At 40.4% G+C, this 23,495-nt stretch overlaps 1 protein-coding gene across 2 annotated transcripts in view; it reads right to left on the minus strand.

Annotated features, from left to right (window-relative positions):
- The window catches only part of PSD3 (pleckstrin and Sec7 domain containing 3), a 536,273-nt gene that overhangs the window by 213,460 nt on the left and 299,318 nt on the right, over positions 1-23,495 (minus strand). For both annotated transcript variants that reach the window (XM_036011513.1, XM_028526436.2), the window contains 3 exons: positions 3,396-3,599; positions 3,226-3,306; positions 1,402-1,514 (listed from right to left, as the gene is read on the minus strand). In XM_036011513.1, coding sequence (XP_035867406.1) covers positions 1,402-1,514; positions 3,226-3,306; positions 3,396-3,599 — 398 coding nt within the window. The remainder of the gene's footprint in view (positions 1-1,401; positions 1,515-3,225; positions 3,307-3,395; positions 3,600-23,495) is intronic.

Consider the following 23,495-nt stretch of genomic DNA (forward strand, 5'->3'; position numbering starts at 1 on the left):
AGGAATAAGAAAAATAAGTTTCCATCTCACAGATAAGAATGTGGCTTTAATAATCAGACAGTTATCGCCTGCAGGACAGAGGGGTGGGGGCACTCACTCCACTCAGAATCAAGAACTGTATTTTTTAGTTGATTGGTAATACTAAAACTAAGGGGTCATTACTATTTCTAGGGCATCTAGTCTCAGAGATTTATTCCAGAGTTTGTCTCTTTATGGGAGATTCTCCAATTCTAAGTAAATGTGCTTGACTTCAAACCCTGAAAACTTTGCTTTATTGTGAGAATTGAAATGGAGAAGAAATCACTCTTCATAGGGTATAGCAACAATTAAAGTTGTTTTTCAAAAATAGCCAAAGAACTTATACACATGACCCATGGACATGAACAAAGGTGTGGGGATTGCCTGAGGGAGTGGGGGGTGCTGGTGGAAGGGGGCAAACAGGGAAAAATTAGGACAACTCTAACAGCATAATCAATAAAGTATAATTTAAAAATTAAAAAATAAAAATAGTACAATAAGCAAATTCATGGTTCATTAAAATCATAAACCAAAGTCAGTGGTCAGTGTTGTTTTGATGAATATCAAACAAAAGCACCAGACACACCATAAACTCCAGTGTGACTTGTAAGTATTTCCAAAACTAACCTGAAACTAAGCACACATGCACTTCATCAAGAAATTTAGAGATCAGATGTTTAGGAAAAGAAAATAAGAAAACTGGAATTTCATTTATTACAATCCATTTTGCACATAAAATCTCAGAACGACAAAGTGTAAACAATGTAAAGAACATGATGGAACTGGAAAATAGAGAAAAATGACTGAAAGGACCATAAAGAATATCGTGCATTGATAAATATGTTTTTTAAAGAAGATTTGATGGCATGAGAAAATGCTCACAATGAAAGGGAAAGACAGTAGGAAACAACTCTCTAATGATGACATTCCAACTTGACATTAAATAAATATTGTCCTAATAGACTACAAAGAAGTAAATCTATTTATAATAGTTATCTCTAGATAGAAATATTTAGATTATTTTAAGTTTCTTTTGTATAATTTTCTATACTTCCCACCAAAATGTAACTTTCATAATGAGGAAAATAACCCTTATTACAGAAAAGAAATTTAAGCCCTGGCTGGTGTGGCTCAGTTGGCTGGAGCATTGTTCTGTAAACTGAAATTCACAGTTCAATTCCTGGTCAGGCCAATGCCTCCTGGGTTGCGGGTTTGGTCCCAGTTGAGATGCATATGAGAGGCAACCAATCGATGTTTCTCTCTCACACCGATGCTTCTCGTTCATGTGCTCTCTCTCCCTCTCCCACCCTCCCCTTCTCTCTAAAATCAGTAAGCGTGTCCTTGTGTGAGGATTAAAAAAATCAAGCATTTCCATCAGATTACCTTGTGAAGCAATGGTATCCGGGTTACAATGAAAATATCTACTGGAGAAGTGTATTAAAACTCGCTCTCGTTCTTGAGTTTCTCCCACAAGAGAAAATGCTTTAAAGAAATACCTAAAAAAAAATGAGGGGGGGGAATACATAAAATTTTAGAAAATGTTACTATATTCTTTATGTATAACAGTTAAAGTTAATTCATATAGACATAATAAATATTTTGCACAAAGGAAAATATTCTGCAGTTACTTAAAAAAGTCACTTACTAGATGGCCATTCAGTATAAATTTGTACTGACATTCAAATTCTTTTGAACGTTCAGGTAAAAGATGACAGGGCTGTAACACCAAGGAAAGCCTGGGAAAGGTAGGCGATCTCCCCATACAACTAAGTGTCAGGCTGCGAGTTAAGAAGACCAGCTGGATGAGAACCAAAGCACACCAGACTGACCGCGCAGCCACGCAGGCTCTGCTTTCAAACTCTACATGGATCAGTTTCTTTGTCGTTTTGTTACATGACTGTCATTGCCACTAACCCAGTATTAAAACTACTACTTTACTGTCTTGTGCACAGATTTCTGTTAATTTTACTTTGCCTATATCTCCACATTATTAAATTGTTACATGAGAAGGAAACTGAGATATAAAACTCAATTTACTCCATAAATTAGGAATAAATCAATTTGTTTAGTATAAAACTTCTTTTAACAATAGAAAATATGCCCAGAACCACACACTACTCTGAAGCAGAGTCACTGAGAGTACTGTCTATTAATATAGACAAATCCAGGCATTCCTCACTTGACAAAGCAGATATAGTCTCCAAAACATGAGATGGGAAGAAGAAAACTTCATTTAAAATGCTCTAAGAAATCTTATTGAAAGAAACATATAATAAACATTATTTCTATGATGAAAATATTGCTGTTTTCCCTATAGTTTGTTAATCTAAGTTACACTGACCAAATTTTAATTTTTTTCAACTTTTTAAAAATAAACCACGTAGGAGAGCAAAACAAAAATATAGATCTCTCCTCCACGCTTACCTGTCTTCATTGCAAAACCTATGAGTATCCTAGACTCATGCAAAGAGCCACAGAAGAAGTCACTACGTGCATTATAATCCAAACATCCTCACTTCACCTCCCAGGCCTCAGTATCTGATGTGTACAACTAGACAGCCATGTAGATGATCTCAGAATCCCTCCAGGCTCTGACAGGTTATAGACTTCATAAGATTAGATGCTGACTCGGTTCTGCCTTTAGCTGCTCTTAGAAACGTACAGTACAATACGGTGTGAAAAGTAAGGACCAGTGTGTTTAAGACAGCTTTATTTGAACAGGTCGGCAAAAAGTGTTACGGCCTAACCACTTATACTGATACTTTCTGCTGATTATTATGTTGATCCTCATTTTTATTCCATCCATGAGTTAATTCTAAAACACTGTCTTAAAAGTCTAATCAGTATGGTAAACATATGCTTAGGAAAAATATCTAAAATTCTACAGCCTGTATACTACCTTTTTTAAAAAAATTAATCATCCCCAAACCAAATTCCCGCAGATTCCACTTCTCCTCAAGACCTCCACTGCCAGCATTCTTTACCACGTCATGCAGAACATGAATTTCTGAGATTTCCTAAACCCAGGATATTGTATTTTCTTACTTTATAGTACATTTAATATCTCCAGTACAATCTGGGCTAAATTCATAAAGTAACCGTGGGTTTAAAAAAATAAAACCAGATTTTAGCTTTAGCACATTACTTTCTCTTCTTTGGAGAAATCCTATGGAGGCAAAAACAAACAGAAGTGATGTTTAATCCTACCTGAGAGACTGATCCAGCGTCATTCCCGTGAAATCAAAAAACTTCAGATATTCCTCTGCAACTAGTTTGCTGAATTCATTGCTATAAGGAAACAGAACAGACTTGGTTAGTAATATCGAAGCTGATATTAACACTCGCACACAGACAACCGGCCTTGGGGCAGAACATACTTCTTGCCTAGGTGCTTTGCAACATCCGATCTTTTGAATCTGTCCAGCTGATAAAGGCGTTTGGCCAGCCTTTTGGCAGCTTCCACGTTGCTGCTGGTGCCATTGCTGAGACTCTCTAAGGGCTCCCTTTCCAGAATCTCCGTGTTCCCCATTTCAGACTGAGGCTCTAGCAGGGCTGTTTTCACCCGAGCATGGTTGTGAGAACTGAAAAGGAGGGAAAAAAGAATTGAAAAGATTTTCTTGTGTGGCAAAAAGGAAAATAGCTGGTGAAATTATCATGATGATGTAGAACCAACAAAAAATTATTTTAAATGAGATTGTTGTATGCCTAATTATTCATAAAAATATTTTCAATCGCTATATGTTAATGTGCTAATGAAGTGATTGCTTAAACCCTGGATAGCAGTTCTCAAACCTTTTTGTCTTGGGACCTTTACATTTTTAAAAGTATGGAGCAGAACTCCAAAGACCTTTGTTTACGTGGGTTATACCCACTGACATCCACCATATTACTAACTAAAATAAAAACATTTCCAATATTAAATCATTTAAAAATAATCCATTCCATGAATATAAGTAATATATTTTTATTAAAGATAACTATATTTTCTAAAACAATATAAAGTTTAGTGAGACAAGCAACTATGGTTTACATTTTTTACAAATTTCTTCAATGGCTGCCTTACTAGAGGACAGTTGGATTCCCACAGCCACTACAACAGTTAATTTGTAAAAATATATCGTTTTGGTTGAAAAAGATTAAGAAAATCCAGCATCATAGAGATATTTAGTTAATTTTAATTTCCTTTTCAGATAATTATAGATATTCTATTCTGATTATGACACCATAATAAAACAAGTGGTAATTTCTTAAAGGTTGGTTGCAATACAGACTCCAAAATTGCATCAATGAACTTTTTGTACTCATATTAAAATCTGACTTACATTTTGAATGAATCTTTTACCCAGGCATGATTCTGCAACATGCAATGGTCATTTGAAAAATAGTTTCATACAATTTAGTACACTACATTAAAAATATCACACTCATTAATATCACCACTAATATCTTCAGAAAAGTCTGAGAACTGGGAAGCTGTCAAACTTTTGTAGAAATATAATTTTTCCAAACTTCTGATTTTTGATTGAAAGCTCACATTTTATCATTAGCAACAGAAATTGTCAGTTGTTTTCCTTAAAGTAACAGGCCCAATCCATTAATTTCCGAGAGAATGTTCGCCAGTAACCACAGTTTTCCAGTCATAATTTCAAGGAAAAGTAGTGTTCTGCGAAGAAAGGGAGTGTTTTCCAGCTCACAAACCTAATTGCATGCAAGTGCTTTTCCTGTAGGCAACCAACAGGAGCAGAGGTGCTTTATGCATATTTTCATCAAGTGAGGAATTAAAAAGGTGTTAAGTCAAGGGCTGAAATGTAATCAATTTGCACTGTTTTATCAAGGCCATTGTCTTCATTTCGAGTGCATGGCAGTAAAGTGCAACACAGTAACAACCAGAACAGTTTGGTGCTGCTACCTCGAACTGTGCCAAGACCCCCCACTGCCACCCCACTCTTTTGCACCATCGATGCAAATATCAGCACAGTGAAGCAGGAAAATAATGCTGTCCTGTTACCATAAAATAAACTTGACCTTACAAGCCTTCTGAAGGGTCTTGGGAAGCCCCTCAAACCACACTGTGAGGCCTCTGTTCCAGAAAGGGGTCACAAACTACAGCCTGTGGCTGGCTATACAGTGCTACACCACCCAGTTATAACACCAGAACTGACGAGAGCACAGTAATCTCCAAGTCTTCACTTTAACTTGGTAACTAAACAAAACTGTTTGTGACAAACTGCTGTGCGTGAGCAGCCTTCCAGCGCACTCACCACGGACTCTAGACTTCTGTCATGAACCTGACAGTAAATGTTTCGGACATGGCAGGCCACAGAAGGCTGCTGCCGCACATGCTTCTTTGCTTCTGTTTTGTTTTTGTGTTTACAGCCTCTAAAAACATAAAATCCACCCCAGGCAGGGGTCCCCAGGCTAGGCCGAGTGTCCTTGCTCTATCCCGTGCCTCTTTAACTACACCTGAACTGTAAGTACAGCGACCGTTCACTGTCTAAACCGGACACTCTGAAGGGGGACCAGGGATGATCAAACTGTTAAATATGTAATCATAGTTGTTACAAGTAAAATAAAAAAAGCATTACCAATAGGAAAAAAATAGCTGTGGACTCATATCATGTAATAAATAAAAAAAATCATTTCAGCAAAAATGAGTATTTTAAAAACTGCTCAGTCTCTATTTTGTCACTATTCCATCTAAATTTCAGTTTCCCATTTTCCACTCATCCACCAACTCAGTGTTAGCCTGGCAGCTTCACTATCCACCAAATCCGGGTGGGCTACCGCACAGCCCGCTGGTGCTCCCCGTGACTGCAGGGGCTGCGGAGTCCCGGACTTCCCACTGCTGCCAGACCCAAAGGAGTTAACTGTCCCCAGCGCCCTCCCCCAGCTCCCAGTACTCCACCTGTCCCTGAAAGGAGGCTATCAGGAAGGAAAAAAAAGAAAGGTTACCCCACATTGTCTTTGAGACTCACCAACTATGTGAAAATTCTGTTCAATGCACATGTCAGCTCACACCTTCCAAGACAGACTGCGGCCAAGTGGAAATACAAGGGGAGGTTTATCAAACCCATGCTGACTTATTTTACTGCAACTATTAATGATACTGCTTCATTCTCTTTTTTTTATTGTTAACACTGTTACAGATATCCTCCATTTCCCCTCTTTACCCTTTCTCCCCCAGCCGCCCCTCACCCCTGTCTTCACCACATTGTTTTCTGTGTCCAGAGGGTATACAAAGTCAGAGTCAAAATGAAATGCTGAAATGTAGTCGCTTCCAGTACAACAGCCAACCTGGAGCTGACGCAGGGAAACCAGATGTTTGGGAACACCTCCTTAAAAACAGTCGGCCACCTTAAACACCTTCCAGCAGAAGTACCTCCAATCACAATACATTGCTTCATCATGATGAGGTCTTCATGCAAATACTTAAATATTTTTTCATCCTAAAACCTTCCTTTAGAGAGTTCACATTACCAGCAAGTTTTGTGAATTTATCCTATCGGAAAACCGAATAATTATGATATGTGGCAAATCTGTAAGTAAATGCATAGAAGAAGTTTTCTTTTAAAGGCAAACTCAACTTGTGCTTTCTCACGTGAGTGACATAAATGTCAAATATCTGCTCAATAACTATTGTTAAAATCAAATAATTTTTATAAATCAAAAAAAATCCCTGGAGTTGTGTTCCCATGTATTCTCTTACTAATCTGTATATTAGCTATCATGCCAAAAAATAAATGTCAAAGAAAGGATTTTCTTCTCGGTTAAACTAGTACTTAATGTTCACTTCTCAGGGCAAATTCACATACTTATTACTCCAGGAAAACATGTTTATATACCATATACATCACACTGCAGAGAGTTTATTCATATACAAGAGACTTATCCTAATGAGCATACATTTTTTTAAATGCAGTAGCCCAAAGCATTCCTATTGTTCAGGCTTCTCATTCCTCACATTTGCCTCCTCTTTCTATTACCTTGCCCAGCCCAGTCTATTTCTTATTTTCCTCATCACATACACCAGGAGGTAATAATAAAATCTACAGACACCAGACTTCTCAGGATTCTCAGTAAAAAAGAAAATTAGGAATAATGTGGGGTTAAATACCTCCATTCCTAGATGGCTTCATTCTGTACTATTTCACGATTTATGAGATTCCTTGAATAAGAACAGAGGTCGCTCCTTTTAAATCAGAGTCTGTGAAATGAAGGCAATACAAACTCACCAGCAATCAGACAGACACCAGGACAAGCTCATCATGGAGCCCAGGATGCGCCTGGGCCATCCTTCCTCTCCTAAGCCCCTTCCCAGTATCCATTCGCCCCACATCTCTGGTGTCTGCTGGTCTAGGGATTCCAAAGAACTGGCTCCCAGTGAGGTCACATTACTATGACCTCACATTCTCAGCAGACTGCTTATTGTTGGGGTTTTGTAATGTTTTTAGAGCCTCAATAACAGCAGGAGCCAGAACACAGGGGCCACTGTATACAGCATGAGCATTACCAACAATGGCACCCAGCCCTGTTCACATCTGATCCAGGAACGTGGACGACCGCTCTTGGCAAGGAAGACACCCCGTTTTGTGTGCTGGAATACACAGGATGCCGTCCATCTAGTCTGCTGAATATTACATGCTTTCAATGGTTTGAATTTTCCCTTTTCTCCAGTTTCATTTTTCTTCTTCACAATCTCATAAGGTGAAATCCCTTGAATGTAGAAAAACACTCCCCAAAAGATCACCCCCGTGTTTTATCGAATGCTCACTGGGGCCTGTACCTCAAACCTCCAAACAAATGTGGTTAACACTTCCATTAAAAAAAAATATTGAGTCTGACCATTAGGCCTTTTCATGACCCTTTTTTTTAATTACACTAGGATTACTGGAGTTTCCAAATACAAATAATAGGACACCCAGTTAAATCTGAATTTCACACTAACAAAAAAAAGTTTTCAGTATATTCCAAATGTTGCATGGACATACTTAACACTAAAAAATTATTCCTTGTTTATCTAGAAATTCAAATTTAACTGGGCATCCCATATTTTTTCTGGTAACACTATCTCCTGAAACGTTTGTTCTGAACTTTAGTTGGAGCATTCCAATACTGGGGTTCCCTGACTGTGAACTGGGGGTGCACTGCCCAATCACGCTAACCGTCTGGGTTTGTTTTGACTTGCTTCTGTGATTAAACTTTATTCCTACTGTTTTTCTGTAGTTTTAGCCAGAGCTTCTCTCAGTTGCCTAGGACCCACTGATTTTTCTCTAAATGCAAAAGGAAAACCCTTTTTTCTCTGTATGCTCACCCTTTTCCCAGCCTGCACACTGTCACCACACATGCGATAACGTGCCTCCTTTACAGAGATCCTACACGAGATAAAAATGCATAATCTGCAGCGTGCCTGTAAGGCCACTCACAAGCTGACCCCAATTGCTCTTTTAGATTTATCATCTACCATCATACCTCATGCCTGGGAAAAGACACAGAGAAATATACTCCTTCACGTGTTGTTCACTTTGCGACTTGTTACCCAACCCAAAAGTTCTGGGGTAGCAAAATTCTGCAAACTCTTACTGTACCTACAAGAGGCCAGGTGAAACAGCTACTTTTCTAAGAACCATAACTCCAACTCTCAGCCGCCCCCAGCTGCATTTTCAGAGCACAAAACATATATTTTCATTATAGCTCTCCCTTTTAAAAATCCCATCTCGCATCTACCACAATCTTGAACTCCATTGTGTATCCATGTCATCAGAGTAGACTGAAGTTACTCAGTATCTGTCAACAGAACGCAAGAACTGAGCCATGAGCTGCGTCCATGTCCTCTTGTCCTCAATGCTCTGCTATCAGCGACATGCGGCACGAACTTTCTGATTCCTTATGACTAACCCTGGAAAAGTTCTACAGAGACCACCTTCAGCAGAGGGCACTAGATATACTGACTTATTTCATATGTACTTTGAATTTAAATTTTGAAGAAAACCTTTAAATTTTAATTTAATTGTGGTGCTAAAACTAGAAGCTTCCCTCCTCCCTCTGCATTTATAAAATATGCCCTGGGACCACTTCTGGGAATTTATCCAAAGAGATCTAAAATACAAATAAATTCAAAAGAACACAAGCACCCCTATGTTTATTGCGGTGTTATTTACAATCGCCAAGATATGGAAGCAGCCCAAGTGTCCATCAGTGGATGAGTGCATAAAACAACTATGGGACACTTACACAATGCAATACTACTTGGCTGTAAAAGAAGAAGAAAAGTTCACCCTTTGTGACAGTGTGGATGGACGTGAAGAACATTAAGTGAAATAAGCCAGTCAGAGAAAGACAAATATCATATGATTTCACTCCTATGTGGAATCTAATGAGCAACTGAACTAACGAGCGACACAGACACAGACTCATTGAGAGTAGGCTGACAGCTCGGAGTGGGGAGGCTAGGGGGTGGAGGGATTGAGCAATAAGGAAAAAGGACTCATGAGCATGGACAGCAGTGTGGTGGTCACGGAAGAGAGGGTGGTATAAGGGGGACAAACAGTAATGAAAAAATACAATACAAAATAAATTTAAAAGGTAAATAAAGTAAAATAGGCCTGGGAGTTGTGCTAGAAGACAACAACCACCAGCACCTCCTTCAATTTTATACACAGGGTATGTAGTAGGGCAAACGTAGGTTTACAGGTGTGAGTATGCAAAACACGGCTTTTATTCTTGTATGTATTGTTTATTAATTATCACATTGTTTTCCATACAAATGACCGTAAACTTACTTTTTCTCCACCCGGTATAAGCTAGGCAAAGGCAATTCAGAGGAATCCCGAGGGTGGGAAGAAATGACTCCAGCTGCAAGTGGAATAAAAGGACCAGAGGGAGCAATAGGACCCCGTCGTCATCCTTCAGGCTGCAGATACAGACACAGAGCCTGAAACCCACAGATCCAGAAAAGCCAGCACAAACATATGGCTTTTGTGCCCAGAGTGCAAGTCAGTGAAGAAGAGGTCTACATACATCATCAGTGAGACACACTTAAAACTGTGAAGCATAAATTGTCCCTTAGAAAGGAAATCTTGTTGGCCATCACCTAGGATGGTTATCTCTCAGGCACAGCAGAGACAGTATACCATCTAAACTAGAAGGAAACGCCAGTGAGGAATGATTCAGAACCACCACAGCACCTCCCGTGGTACCACTTGCCTGACAGCACGTGACATAATTCAGTCACTAGGTGCTAGCCCTGGATACATGCTCCCTAGACACTGCCTCATCTGGTCCTTGATCTTATGAAGTGAGCAGTGTTGTACCCATTTCACAGATGGAAGCTGAGGCACAGGGCTGGACACAGTGGGACTCCCGTGCCCAAGTCCTTGACAGCTTCTACTACTTTCATTATGCTATTGCTGGTCATTTTCTGGTCTGTATTTGCGGACGCAACAAATATTAACAAACTCCCTACCACGTGCCAGGCAATGCTTTAGGTATCTGGAATACTTCAGTGAACAAAACAGAACAACAAAGGAAAACTCTTCTATCCAGGGGAGCTAAAAATAAACCACAAACATAATAAATGAGTGTATGATATGCTAGGAGGTGATAACTGCTATAAATAGAACAAAGCAAGAAGAGATCTGAATCCCAGTTTTGAGATGGGCGTACATACATTTTTATATAAAGTGGCCATGGAAGGTCTGAGCAAACTGGAGGGCAGAGCTGCCATCGACTCAGATGGGGAAGGTCAATGTGGCACAGGTTCTGAGGGGGAAATTTCTATTTTAGACACATTAACTCTGAGATGACTGTTAAATATCCAAGTAGACAGGCTGATACGAAGATGTGTGAACCTTCCTGAAAAGACACATGACAGGGCTCCATTCCAGGGAATTCTTACTCTGTTGGCCTGAAGTGGCCTCAGAACTTTTCTTTTCTTTCTTTCTTTCTTTTTTTTCCCCTCACCCAAAGATGTGCTCATTGATTTCAGAGAGTAGAGAAGGGAAGGAGGGAGAGAGAGAAACCAGGATGTGAGAGAGAAACATTAGTAAGTTACCTCTCCTACATGCCCTGATCAGGGACCCAAACCTGCAACCTAGACATGTACCCTGACTGGGAATCAAACCTGCAACCTTTCAGTTTATGGGACAATGTTTCAACCACCTGAGCCACCCCAGCAAGGGCAGCACTTTTCCCTTTAAGGTCCAACATGATTCTGATGTGATGTCAGGACTTTGTCAGGGCCACCACCACAACTGGTGAGGAACCACTATCAGGTCTATGCCAGGGTTAAGGTAATGAATGAATCAGACTTGGATTTTGGTAAATAACTTCTGTTTGTAGCATGGAGGAAAAATGGCAGGGAGACAAAATCAAAGGCAGAGAAATCAGCTAGGAAAGTTCTCAAAATAGTCCTGATCAGAGTCAAGAATCTGAGTTGAAAGTCCATGCAGAAATATAAAGGAAAGCCCGCTCCAAAAGATGTTCAGAAAGTAAAATGAAAGAACATAACAGTGACTTGGGATATGTGGGCAGCAGTGTTTACAGAGAGGGGAGGTTAACTCTGACTTAGAAGCTGGTAGAATGTGATGCCCCTGCCAAGATGATGAGTACCAGAAGGAGAGAGGGGTATATAACAGAACGTGTGTGTGCTTCTGGACAGAAACAGAGACAGAAGGAGAAAGGACCAAGTTTAGTTCAAAGATGTGGTACGTGTAAGGTGTCCACAGGATACCCAGGAGAGCTATCTGGTGGCCACACCAACCACGCCCTACCTGCGGGAACTCAGTGAAGGAACAGCAGTCACCGCAAATCAGGGGATAAGTCACCCTTGAGAGGCCGCAGTGTGCAATATGACCGAGGAACCCCGGAATGCACCGGCACAAAAATATGTCTGGCAGTACAAGCATCTGAACACGATTCCATTACAGCAAGAGTTAGGTCTGTCACTTATTAGTGGGGTTCCACTTGCAAGTGCTCAGTTTGCCAACAAGTAACAACTATTAATGTAGAAGACGTTAAAGCAAATTCCATCCAGGTAAACTGCCAAGATTCAAACACTGGTTCCATAGTCGCCAGCTGCGGAACTTCGGGTCAGTTCGCTTCTCTGTGAGCCTCAACACTGTCTCTCTGTAAAATGGACCCGACAGACCAACTCCCCGTGCTGTTGTAAGATTAAGTGAGAGGATCCACGTAGATGGCTAGGGCACAGTCAGCTCCCATCACCGACCCATTTTCCTCACTACGCCTACCCCTGCCTCACTGAGACTCAAATTGCTCGGTATTTGCATGATCTCATGAGATAATTACATATGACAGTATCTAGTAGATGTAAATTGCTATTTGTATAGTAAAATGTTAGCTAACTCCCAGTAGAAATTAATACTGACTTAAACTGCCCCAATGAACCCATTTTGACACAGAGAATACATTTTCTCTAGAAGGGACTTCATCTTTCTTATTATAAATGATTTTAGGGCCTTTAAAAGTAAGGACAATAAACTGAAAAAGAATGGTCAAAACCCTAATAACTGTTTCTCTGTTTAGCACACAGGCCAAAATTCAGTCCTTGCTGATGAAGAATTTTCACAAGCGTCACCTAGAGGTCCAGCCTCCTCCGTGGACCCTCTAACCCTCGTGTCACTCAGGCCTGCGTTCAGTATTCAGCAGAGGGCACCTGCAGGCAGGGCAGTGGCACAGCTACCGACCAGGCTCACCCGGCCGAAGGAAGTGGGCTGCATCTGCCTCAGAAGCACGGATTCCCAGTAAATGAGTACACCCTTCACTCTTCTAGAGGTTCACACGCCTCTGAGGCATGATCCAGACGATGCAGGCTTTCACTTGTTTGCTTTTTGGGTTTGTTTGTTTTTCTATACTAAGCTGCAGTTTTTCTGGGCCAGCTCTCAAATGAGAACATGGTATCTTCAATATTACCCAGTCAACTTCAGCATGACATCACAAAAACTGCAGATGAATCCTTTGCAAAGCAAGTATTACTAGATGTCCAGCTTGCAAAATAAAGAAGAAAATGATGCAAAAACATGTGCATGCTCCTTGTTTGCACAGAAGCTTCTTTGTGCAAACTGGGATCACTGAATTCCCCTTCAGAGGACAAGAAAGGAAAAGATTTGCATGGACTAACTTGTTTTCCTGAAATGCTCTTAAAATGTCAGTGGATATTCTGAGTTCATGTCTCCCATGAGAAACAACTTTTTGGCTGTGCTACTTCACTGCCTTTATATAGCATTAAAAATCTCTAATGACACCAGAGCACTCTCCACCTTGGCAAAAGGAAATAAAGCTGGGGGCAACTGTATGCTATGCCCTTGTAAATTAATGAGCGGACAGTCTGAAGCTGACCATGTCCGTTAATGACTGTGGCCAAGACGGTGGCACTGCACACACTGCCGGAGACAGAGTGGTTTGGGTTCAGACAACGCACCCACCTCTCTGCACAGAAAAACTCGGCTTATCCAGGTCAAGGTATCACATCCCCTCCTGTTTTTCTAAATTCAAATGATTTAATTTTTAAAAAGTCATTTAAATAAAGGTTATTAACAGTCTCAATAAATAAATATATCATAAACCTATACCCCCTCCCCCCGCAAAAAAACCAGACAAATCAGAAAACTCCCTCCTTTGTAGGAGGAGGGCAGAGGTGCCACTTGGGCTGGTGACAAACGAGAAAAGTTAAAGGACTGTCTAAACTGCCAGAGCCTGGTGCCTTCCCTCACAGGACTAGTCAGCATGCTCTCACTGTCTAACCTAATGCAACTACAAACAAGAACGTCTAATACCCTCAGGCAGAATATTTACTACAACGGAGTGAATCAAGTCTATCATTCTGAAGAAAATTTATGAAAAGAAATGTCAAATTTTTAAGTCAGAAAATGCCTGAACTAGCTCGTCTTTGCTTTTTTTCCTCTCTGAAATTCTTACCAATTGAAAAAAGACAAAAAATGGTCACATACACTTCCTCTACAGTAGAAAAATGAATGACAATGGCTGTTTCTGTGTAATGCCAAAAACACTGTTCCTTAGTGTGTCCCTCCACGGAAGCCCATTCAACGACGCAGTCACTGCCCAGGAGTCAACTCAAAAGCAACGGGTTCCCAGACAGCGTCTGAAAACCCAGGACATGCTTGATTATTAGTTAAGTTACAACTATTTAAATTTTTCCTAGTTTCTCTTTTTTCATGTAATTACCTGAGGCTTCAATGATCAGTCTTCTATCACTGATTGGTTATATATTAAGCAAAAGTTCTGACTGAAAAATGGTTTTAAAGTGCCATATTCTGCCCCTTCCTCCACTAAGGGGGGTAAAAACGGTCAATTTCAATGGAAAACAATATGAAGTACTAAACTACTTTCAACTGGGTCTTAAACCACCTTCTAATTATTTAATTAATGGATATTCCACACATTTTAGAATGCAATGAATAATTTATGCAAAAATTTCTCTTCTGCACACATTTTTGCTGGGTTGAATTAGTAGCAGTGTATACTCACTGGCCATCGGAAGCTGGGCAGTGAAAGAAAGCATGAAGAAAGCAGGCAACAGAAGTAGGGTCAGGATTGGCCAGTGAGGGAACGTATGTGCTCCGACCAACCTAACAAGCAATAGATACTCTACAAATTAGATGATACTCACATGGTTAATGACTATGATTTTAATAATGTATAGTTTGTTAAATAGTCTTCCAAGAGTCATCCCGTGAATCTCTTTCCTGCTGAGCACATGGCTCAAGATGCCAGGCCTTGTAGGCAGCGGCCACAGAATCCGAAGATGTGACTAATTTAACCTGAGTGGGTTTCTTTAGTCCATCCCTGCTAGGGGTCTAGAAGTAGAACTGAATTCTTTTTAATGTAATTTAAAACATAAGAGATAAGCAAGTAAAAATTCACTTATGATACATAAATATCCTACCCCTAAATGAAACATTACAACCACTCGACAGTACACTTGTAAATATGAATTCCACTTGATCAAACACACGCCCTAGCACATCGAGGTACTAAATTAGTATTATCTAGCCAGACGATAGTAGGTTCATTATGCTCTCCTCTGTTCTCTCTTCCCTTTCTAACTCTTCCACTTCCTAAAGAGCAAGAGGCTTTATGGATTCTTTGTGGCTATTATCCAATTTTCCTATCTCTATTAGTGCTTTCTGCCCTCTCTCCAAATTCTTACAGATCCCTGTTTCTCGCTGTCCTGTCCCCCGGCTCTTCCTCACTTTTCTGATGTGCTCAGAACCACACATCTGCCAGGAGGGCCCTTCTCTGCTACCACTGTCACTACATGGCTGTGCAGGCTCACCCTGCAAATACCTTCTGCAGTCTGCACGCCCTGGGCAGCAACTCCTACAGCGGCTGTCAGCATATCCTCTCCACCCTGAGCTTCCCTGAGGTGCTGCTTACTGCAGTTAACACTAAAAGCTGCTGTCATTTGATATATGGAAGGTTTCTCAGATTTACTTAACAAATTTTGCATGCAATTTTAAAGAGAAAGGATTAACTCCCTGACTAGAGTGCACAGAGATCAGTAGGCAGAAGTCAGGAAGGTAATCCCCTAAAAAAATAAAATGTTACCTGTCACTTCCTACTTTCATCCATTTACAAGGATCCCAGCATCTGGGGACAGATCAAAGGGGTCGTCCTCAAATGGGGCTCTGGGAATAACGAGGGACTGTTCCACTCTTCATTGCTCATGATGAATGAAGTAGCAGGAATATCCACACACACTTTGGTCTTAACAAACTTTTTAAATGCATCTAGAGTGATTACTGTCCTCTACACATGATTCTAAGCCCTTTATATGAACCAGCCAATCCCTTTAACAACCCTGTGACATTTTACAAAGGAGGTCACACACATGAAGACATTTAGTAACTTGTGACACTGCTAGTAAATGACAAAGCTAGGACTGGACCACAAGCTGGGCAGTTTTACTTGGAGAGTTCAAGGTCTTCACCAACATGCTGTGTAGCCTTTCTTCTGTGCTCCATTACTATAGGTTATACTTCAGGTATAATGCTGGTATAGAGGAACAAAAATGTCTACTTTTTTTTAAAGATTTTATTTATTTATATTTAGACAGATGGAAAGGAAGGGAGAAAGAGAGAGAGAAACATCACCCCACAATGGGGACCTTGCCTGCAACCCAGGCATGTCGTCCTGGCTGGGAATTGAACCAGCGACCCTTTGCTTCACAGTCAGGTGCTCAATCCACTAAGCAACACCAGCCAGGGCCAAAAATGTCTACTTTTTAAAGGACATTCATATGACTAAACTAACAGGTTTAGTATAGTTATGTAGTTAATATACACAAATACATTTGCATAAGTTCTTTTAGTAATTACTTATTAAAGCACCTACTCTGCATTGGGCATACTTCTAGGTGCTAGGAGTATAGCAATGACCACAACAAAGCCCTGTCCTTGCACAGTTTTACCTTCTAGTAAGAGGAGACAACGATACACCAAACGAAGCTCCCCCTCCCTCTCTTCCCCCCATTATCCTCTCACAAATACTTGCTAAATATCTGTTATGAGCCACACACTGTTCTAGGTAAATACTAGGTGCTCAGTAAAGCATCCAACAGAGGGAGGCCTTGCTTTCATGGGGCTGACATTCAGGCAGCGATAGTGGTCAGAGCCTCAGAGATAAACACAGCCTGATACAGGAACAGGAAGGTTACAGTTGCTATTTTATTCATGGCTCTAAATGTATTAACTCTATATATAGTTCATCTTTCTTCTAAAATAAAACATACATGTCAGAGGACTAAGTTCAGATATTTTATAAGTTTAGGGAATGAGAATATTTACTTGCCCACCTTCTCCAAGATCCTGGCACCACTTTACTCCTATCCTAGCATAATACCGTATTTTTCGGACTATAAGATGCACCCCCACCCAAATTTGGGAGGAATAATGGTTGTTAATGCTGCTGTTGAGTTCTGTTATACATTTACATCGGTGAAATATTATGTTATTTATGTTATTAAATATTTTACCATTTTTTGCTTCAAATTTTTTTCCCTATTTTCCTCTAAAAACTAGGTGCATTTTACGGTCCGAAACACATGTGCACTCAGAAATAATGAGTCGACCCAGTCAACCAGCTCCATGAAGTTTTTACTTAAGCCTTATTCTTGTTTTATTTTTGAAATGTATTACAAATAGTATCACTCCGGTTTTATAAAGCAGGAGGAAAAGAAGGGGGGGAGGAAGAGAGGGCACTAAAAAGAAAAAAATCTAACTAAGCTAATAGCTAGAAAAATACCCAAAACGATAAAAAAAGAAAAACCTACCAATCTGGGACTTCCGCTTGGAGGATATAATCCTTCCCTCGGGGTCTGAAGAAAACAGATTTCACCTTGCCACTGTTCTCAAAATTCATTTTTAAATTTCTCCTTCATTTACAGTCAAATCACCAGACAGTCTTACTTTCACAATCTGAATTCCTATCCTTAGAACTGGAGCTAATCAAATAAAATGTAAACACACTTTTACATCAATTCCACCAGTTCTATCAAAAGATCTTTACCGCAGTCACTTAAAATAAAAAGAAGACCCATGACACGTCAAGTAGCGATAATAGCAAAGGTGTGAATTCTCCCCTCCCCTTTATCCACCAGAGGTGCTAAAAGTCCTGTCCTCCTGGACCTCAGGCTGGCTTTTTGGTCCTGCCCCATGAGATTCTAAATTCTACAATGTGCTGTAATGCCACCAGCTCCGAGTCACCCAAGAGATGACGTTTCTGCACCTTGTCACAGTGTTGTCACATGCTAGTCACTTCACAGCAACCAAAATACTTGCAGAAGTAACTCCCATTGATACCATGTAAAAATTGCCAAAGTTGGGGGAAAGCTCATTATGACAAATGAACATACCACTACGCGCTCTCTTCTCCTTATGGTTACAGGTGATGCTTTATATTAAATACACTCCCACGCCCATGTCCACAGATGTTTCCTAGCACTCCTAGCCTGGAAAGCATGATAAATGTACAGAAGGAAAAAGTGAGGCTCTGAAAGGCTGACTTTTCCAAAGACACAAAGCTTTTTAGATACAAAGCTGGAATTGAACCATGTCTGCCTTCAATCCTAGAGGACTTGCCATAGTAAACAGTTCCCTGCATCACTTCCCTGTGCTAATGGAGACCTCAAATAAAACTGAAAGGCAAAAACGCTAAAAAACAACAACAAAAAAAGAATAGGTTAAGAGGCTCAAACAGACCTGGGCTCAGGTCTCAGCCTCACCAAGTTACGCCACCATTTTTCCTCAGTCTCCTCACTTGAAAATAATAACCGTGATGTGCCTTAAAGGGTTAACCATGAAGATAAAACTAGCAATTCAAAGATACTGATTGCTATTAAAAAATTTTAAAACTACTTTAATGTTTTCTCTTTCCCAGAATCCTTAGTTTTACAGAGTTGAAATAGGAAAAAAAAAAGTTCTCTGCCAACTGCCCAGAATAAACCCAGGATCCGTGTACCAATGCCCAAAATGCACACTTCATTGAGGTATAAAAACACACACTTGTTTAAAGCAGTGCAAGAGGCCTGTGCAACCAGATTACAGGGTGCAGAAGAAGGGGCTGAGGAGTGTGAAACTTGGGCAAGGGAGACAAACAGAGACTTTAAGCTGGTAAGAAAAGTGGCCAGAATTCAGAGCAATCGCTAGGTGGCATTATGGAAGGTGATGGAATTAAATAGATGGATTAAATGAATTGGGGTGTATAAAGTGCTTAAAACAGCGCCTGGACAATAATTAAGTGCCGTGTAGGTGTTTGTTAGGAATGAGAGACTGAAGATAGGGGTCCCATGAGCAACTACTGCCAAAGGTGCAGGTGACAGAGTGGATGAGCAGCATTGAGAGAAAAGGAAGCAAAGAGTAGTAAAACCGGTAGTTTTAGTTAGTTTTTTGAGAATGGTAGTAAGTAGAATGCTAGGGACCATTACATATAGGAAATGAAGCAAAGGAAAGGACCAAGATAGACTCTAGGCTTCTGACTTGGACCACGTAAGGCTGTTGGGTGAATCCCAGAGCATTTAGCAAGTCTTTAGCCAAGAAAAGAAATACCAGTTGGGCTGTTTTAGCAGGGTATAGACATTGCATTTGATTTTTTTATATCAGAAATAAAACCTGACATTTGTCATATTTAAATCACTTGGGTCTTATAAGCTCCTTGTGACAGTTTATACTTAGTTTATTTTAAAAAAAAAGACTCAGAGAGGTTAACCAGACATTTCCTGAGTTACATAGTTTTAAAGCTGCAGGGAGCTGAACTACAAGGCCAGTCTCCGGCTCCTTGGTTCGGGGTATTTCCACTTCATAAACTCCCCCAGAGGAAAGATATCGCCCTGATACTTTAGCTTTCCACTTTCCCCTAAACTAATTGTAGAAAGCAGACAAAATCACCAAAATAATTGACTTCAGTCTATAGCTGCTAATTTTCCATTGAAGGCTTTGTGATATCTATTTAGTAATGAGAAATGCCAAACACTTGAAATTAATATTAAAGACTCAAAGGTCTTTACAAGTTACAGCAACAACCAAGTTGCCACAGTCAAGTTTTGATAACAAAAAAGAACTGTCTTATTCGTGATAAATGTTTTCTTATTCTCTTGACAAAGGCATTTTCTTTATAATGAAAAGGCAAGGTACTTAACATTTAAATATTTAAAAATCAGCACATACCCTATACTAAAGAAAAACTGAAAATGTATTAAAAACACACACAAACAAAAAAAGTTTTAAGGTTAAATAGTAACCTGGGAATCTTCAGATACTCTCAATTACCAATGGGTCTTTACTCTTCTCTCTTCTAATCAACCTCCATTCTTCCTGAGTTCTCCTACACTTATAGCTGGATTTTATCTTCTTTCTCAAAAACATTCCAATGCCTACAGAATAATGTCCCATCACCGAGCACAGGGCTCACCTCACTGCCCCTAGCGTGCTGTTCTTAATATTGGCGGGTCAAGTCTCTAGCCTCACTCCCATTGCATTGTTCTCTGTTCACTGTGCACCCCCTTCGCTCAGCTTATTGCTCCCTTCGCCCAAGTCCTTCCTCCTTTCCGGCACAGGGAGGTCCACTCATTCCTGCAGGCCCTTTCACATGCCTCTATGCGGCTGACCTAAACCCACGGCTGACTCAACTTTCCAGTCCCTCTGCACTTTTGTTATTCCTCTAACAGGATAATTCCTTAATTCTGTCTTGAAATGAAATAACACATGTGAGATGAATTAAAAGATGCTCTAAAGTCTGAGGGAAATGTTTATTATAATTCCGAAACAAATTTTAAAGACTATAATCTCATGAAACCTGATGGGCAAAAAAGTACATCCATTTTCCCCTCACAAAAGTTCTAGAGATACCAAATCCTAGTAATTTTCTACTGGATGAAGGTGCCCTCCGGACCCCATGAACTCAGGATTCCACAAGTGCTGAAGATAAAAAAAATGCATTCAAGTTCTGCTTGGTCTCCCAGTTATAAACTCCAAAGGATCCCATCTGAAACATCTGTTTTGGGTGAATCTAGCCTTACAGCTCCTGGGATTTCTTTTAGCTATTTCCCAGGAGAAAACAGACAATGTATATTACAACACACTTAGAAGAAGAAGAATAGAAATTACCTTTTGTTATCAATGCCAGAGAAATAGATATTAAATAAGTATCAAAGTATCTTTGGCCATGATAGCACCAACCAATTTCATTTGTTGGTTTTTGAGCCAACTTAAAAAAGAAACCATTTCCTCAACCATGGTTGAGAATGGGAATGAAAGGCCACAGCATAACCCAAACTACACCCTTGCAGGACTAGGAGCTGTCTTTCAGGCCATGGCTCCACTGATCACAGGCCTGTAGGTACATTTCCTGTTTCAGGGTTCCTTACTTCCAGACTAGATGAATCCAATCTGACCCATCTCTGAAGCCAGAGCAGACATATTGGGGGAAAGCTAACACTATTTTCATGAATGGAAAACACCTGCAGAAGCCATCTACTGGGGAGGCAGCAATGCTGAAAATGTTACAGTGACAGCAAGGTAACAGGCAGAGAATACTGGACCAGGGGAGAAGCAAAACAACTCATGGTTCAAAAGCAAACACTTGAGGCCCAGACCTTGGTTCACACCCTGGCTTTGATATGTGCTAGCTGTGTGAAGTTGGGCAAGTTACTTCTCTGTGCCTCAGTTTCCTCATCTGTAAAATAGGTAAAAGAGTTATCTGCTTCAAGTGTATACAATACTGCAGCTATCATTGTTAGTCTGGCCCTGAAGCTAAAATGCTGTGTGACCTCGGGGAGTCACTTAACATCTCAGGTTCCCCATGCATAAAGGGAAAGGGTCAAATCGGAGCCCTTGCACAGCTCTAGCATTGCTGTCCCCTTAAATACAACACCTCCCCAACCCAACTGGCCAAACGGGCAGTCTCACCTTGCTTCACTTCGTTAGTCATATAGGAATTTCACACAAAATCAGCTCAATCACTGTGTGTGTTTCAACTCTGTGTCAACTGGCAGGTTCCATCAGGAAGACACAGTACAAATAAGTGAGATAAAGAAATAATAACCCAAAAAAGATTTGGTCTTCCAATTTATATTCAGTTCTGAGTTCACGGTTTATAATTAATATACAGAATTAATGTAATATAAAAATAAAAGTACAGGGAGGTAAGTTTACTCCAACCTGAGGAACACTAAAACTATATGCTGATATTTTATTCACTGCTGGAAAGATTTTCATAAACTGTCGCCGTCCGGGCTCACAAAAACAAACCCTCCCTTCTTTGACCATGAAAGAGAAACAAACTCGACTTTTGTACACATCCCTGGTTCCCCCCCCCCCCCACTGTTGCCTTTTTTCACTCTAGCTTTTTAAACATGGTCTTTATTGTAGGTGGGGTTCCTGAACTTCACGAGCTAGCCTACCATTTTGCATGCTGTAAAAGCCAGTCAGTGGCTGCCTTCTGCAACCCTGAAGAGCAAGAAATTAAAGGGAAAAGCACAGTAAGTATAGGGTTTTACTTTCCTTTGTGTCCAAGGGTACAGAGTTCATCCATGTACGAAATGACCTTTCAGATCCTTTAAAACTCTTTGTTCAACTCCGGTGACAGAAGGCAGGCTGTGCCTTTAGTCCTCTCTAGGTTCAGGTCCACACAGAACTAAATGGCTCTGGCTCGGGCACACGGTGTCCCTACCCCTTTCGACTCCTCACCTTCCCTCTTGCTAGCCACTCTCTGAGCTTATCAAGGCAGCTCGCTCACTCGAGCTCACTAATGCACATGCCCAACACTGTCCTCCGCTCCCCTGCAGTCACGATTTAAGAAGCGTTTATGGAGTGACTCCATACGTGTCAGGCATAATGGTCAATAAGGCAGGAACACTCCCTGGCCGTGTGCTGTTTGGGTTTATAGGTGAGTAGTTGTAGCAATTTTAAAAGAATTTTAAAAAGCAATTATAAAAATAAAAATATCAAAAATATTTCATGAAGACAAGTTAAAAGTGGAACAGCTAGTTCTTAAATTGTTTTGTATATACTTTTATGATATATGTCCCATTTATTTTTATAATAGCTACACTGAGATATAATAGTTCACATATCGTAGAACTTACCAATTTAAAATGATCCACTCAGCCCTGACTGGCATGGCTCACTTGGTTGGGCATCATCTCACAAAGCGAGAGGCCGGTGGCCTGATTCCCAGTCAGGGCACGTGCCTGGGCTGCAGGTCTGCCCCCAGTCAGGGTATGCACGAGAAGCAACTGGTCAATTTTTCTCACAATGACATTCCTCTCCCTCTCTTACTCCCTCCCTACCCCTCTCTCTAAAAATAAATACTTTAAAAAAGAATATTATTTTAAAGAAAATACACGGTGCATTAGAAGAACAGGAGGAGACATAGCCTAAACTAAGGAAATCAACCTTCCTAGAGTAAGTGGCATGCAGTTGACCCTGAGCCTCAGAATGCTGACAGTGCGGGGGAAGCATAGGAAAGCCCAGGCAAGGGAACAAGAGATATTTCAAAAAAGCTAAAGAAGTTCCCCATGGTAGAAGTTTAGGGATGGAGGTGGGAGGTGCACAGAATGCAGAGCAGGAAAGATGCAGCTGCTAGTTTAGGAAGGCTACTGCTGACAATACTTTCAAAACACATCCTGTTCGATTTGATTAAGGTCCATTTCTCAATTTTCCATAACAGTTGGCCACTGTTGATTAACAGAAAATCAGAAAACTATATCTGTGGCATGCTGTATTAGCAAGTACAATGTTAATGGGCGAGATCACATGTGCATATTAACAGGGACTTCCTAGAGGCAACGATTTGAACAGAAAGAGTGTAACGAGTGAAACGTTCAGGTTCCGAGACAAGCCAATGGGGAAAATCTTTTCAGTCAGGACCTGTTTTTCACTGCTTTTGTTTACCTACCTGTTCCTAAAGCATTTTGACTATCTAATCAGAAAAATTATCCCTAGCTA

Source organism: Phyllostomus discolor, chromosome 11 (genome assembly GCF_004126475.2).
Source record: "Phyllostomus discolor isolate MPI-MPIP mPhyDis1 chromosome 11, mPhyDis1.pri.v3, whole genome shotgun sequence".
Lineage (NCBI taxonomy): Eukaryota > Metazoa > Chordata > Mammalia > Chiroptera > Phyllostomidae > Phyllostomus > Phyllostomus discolor.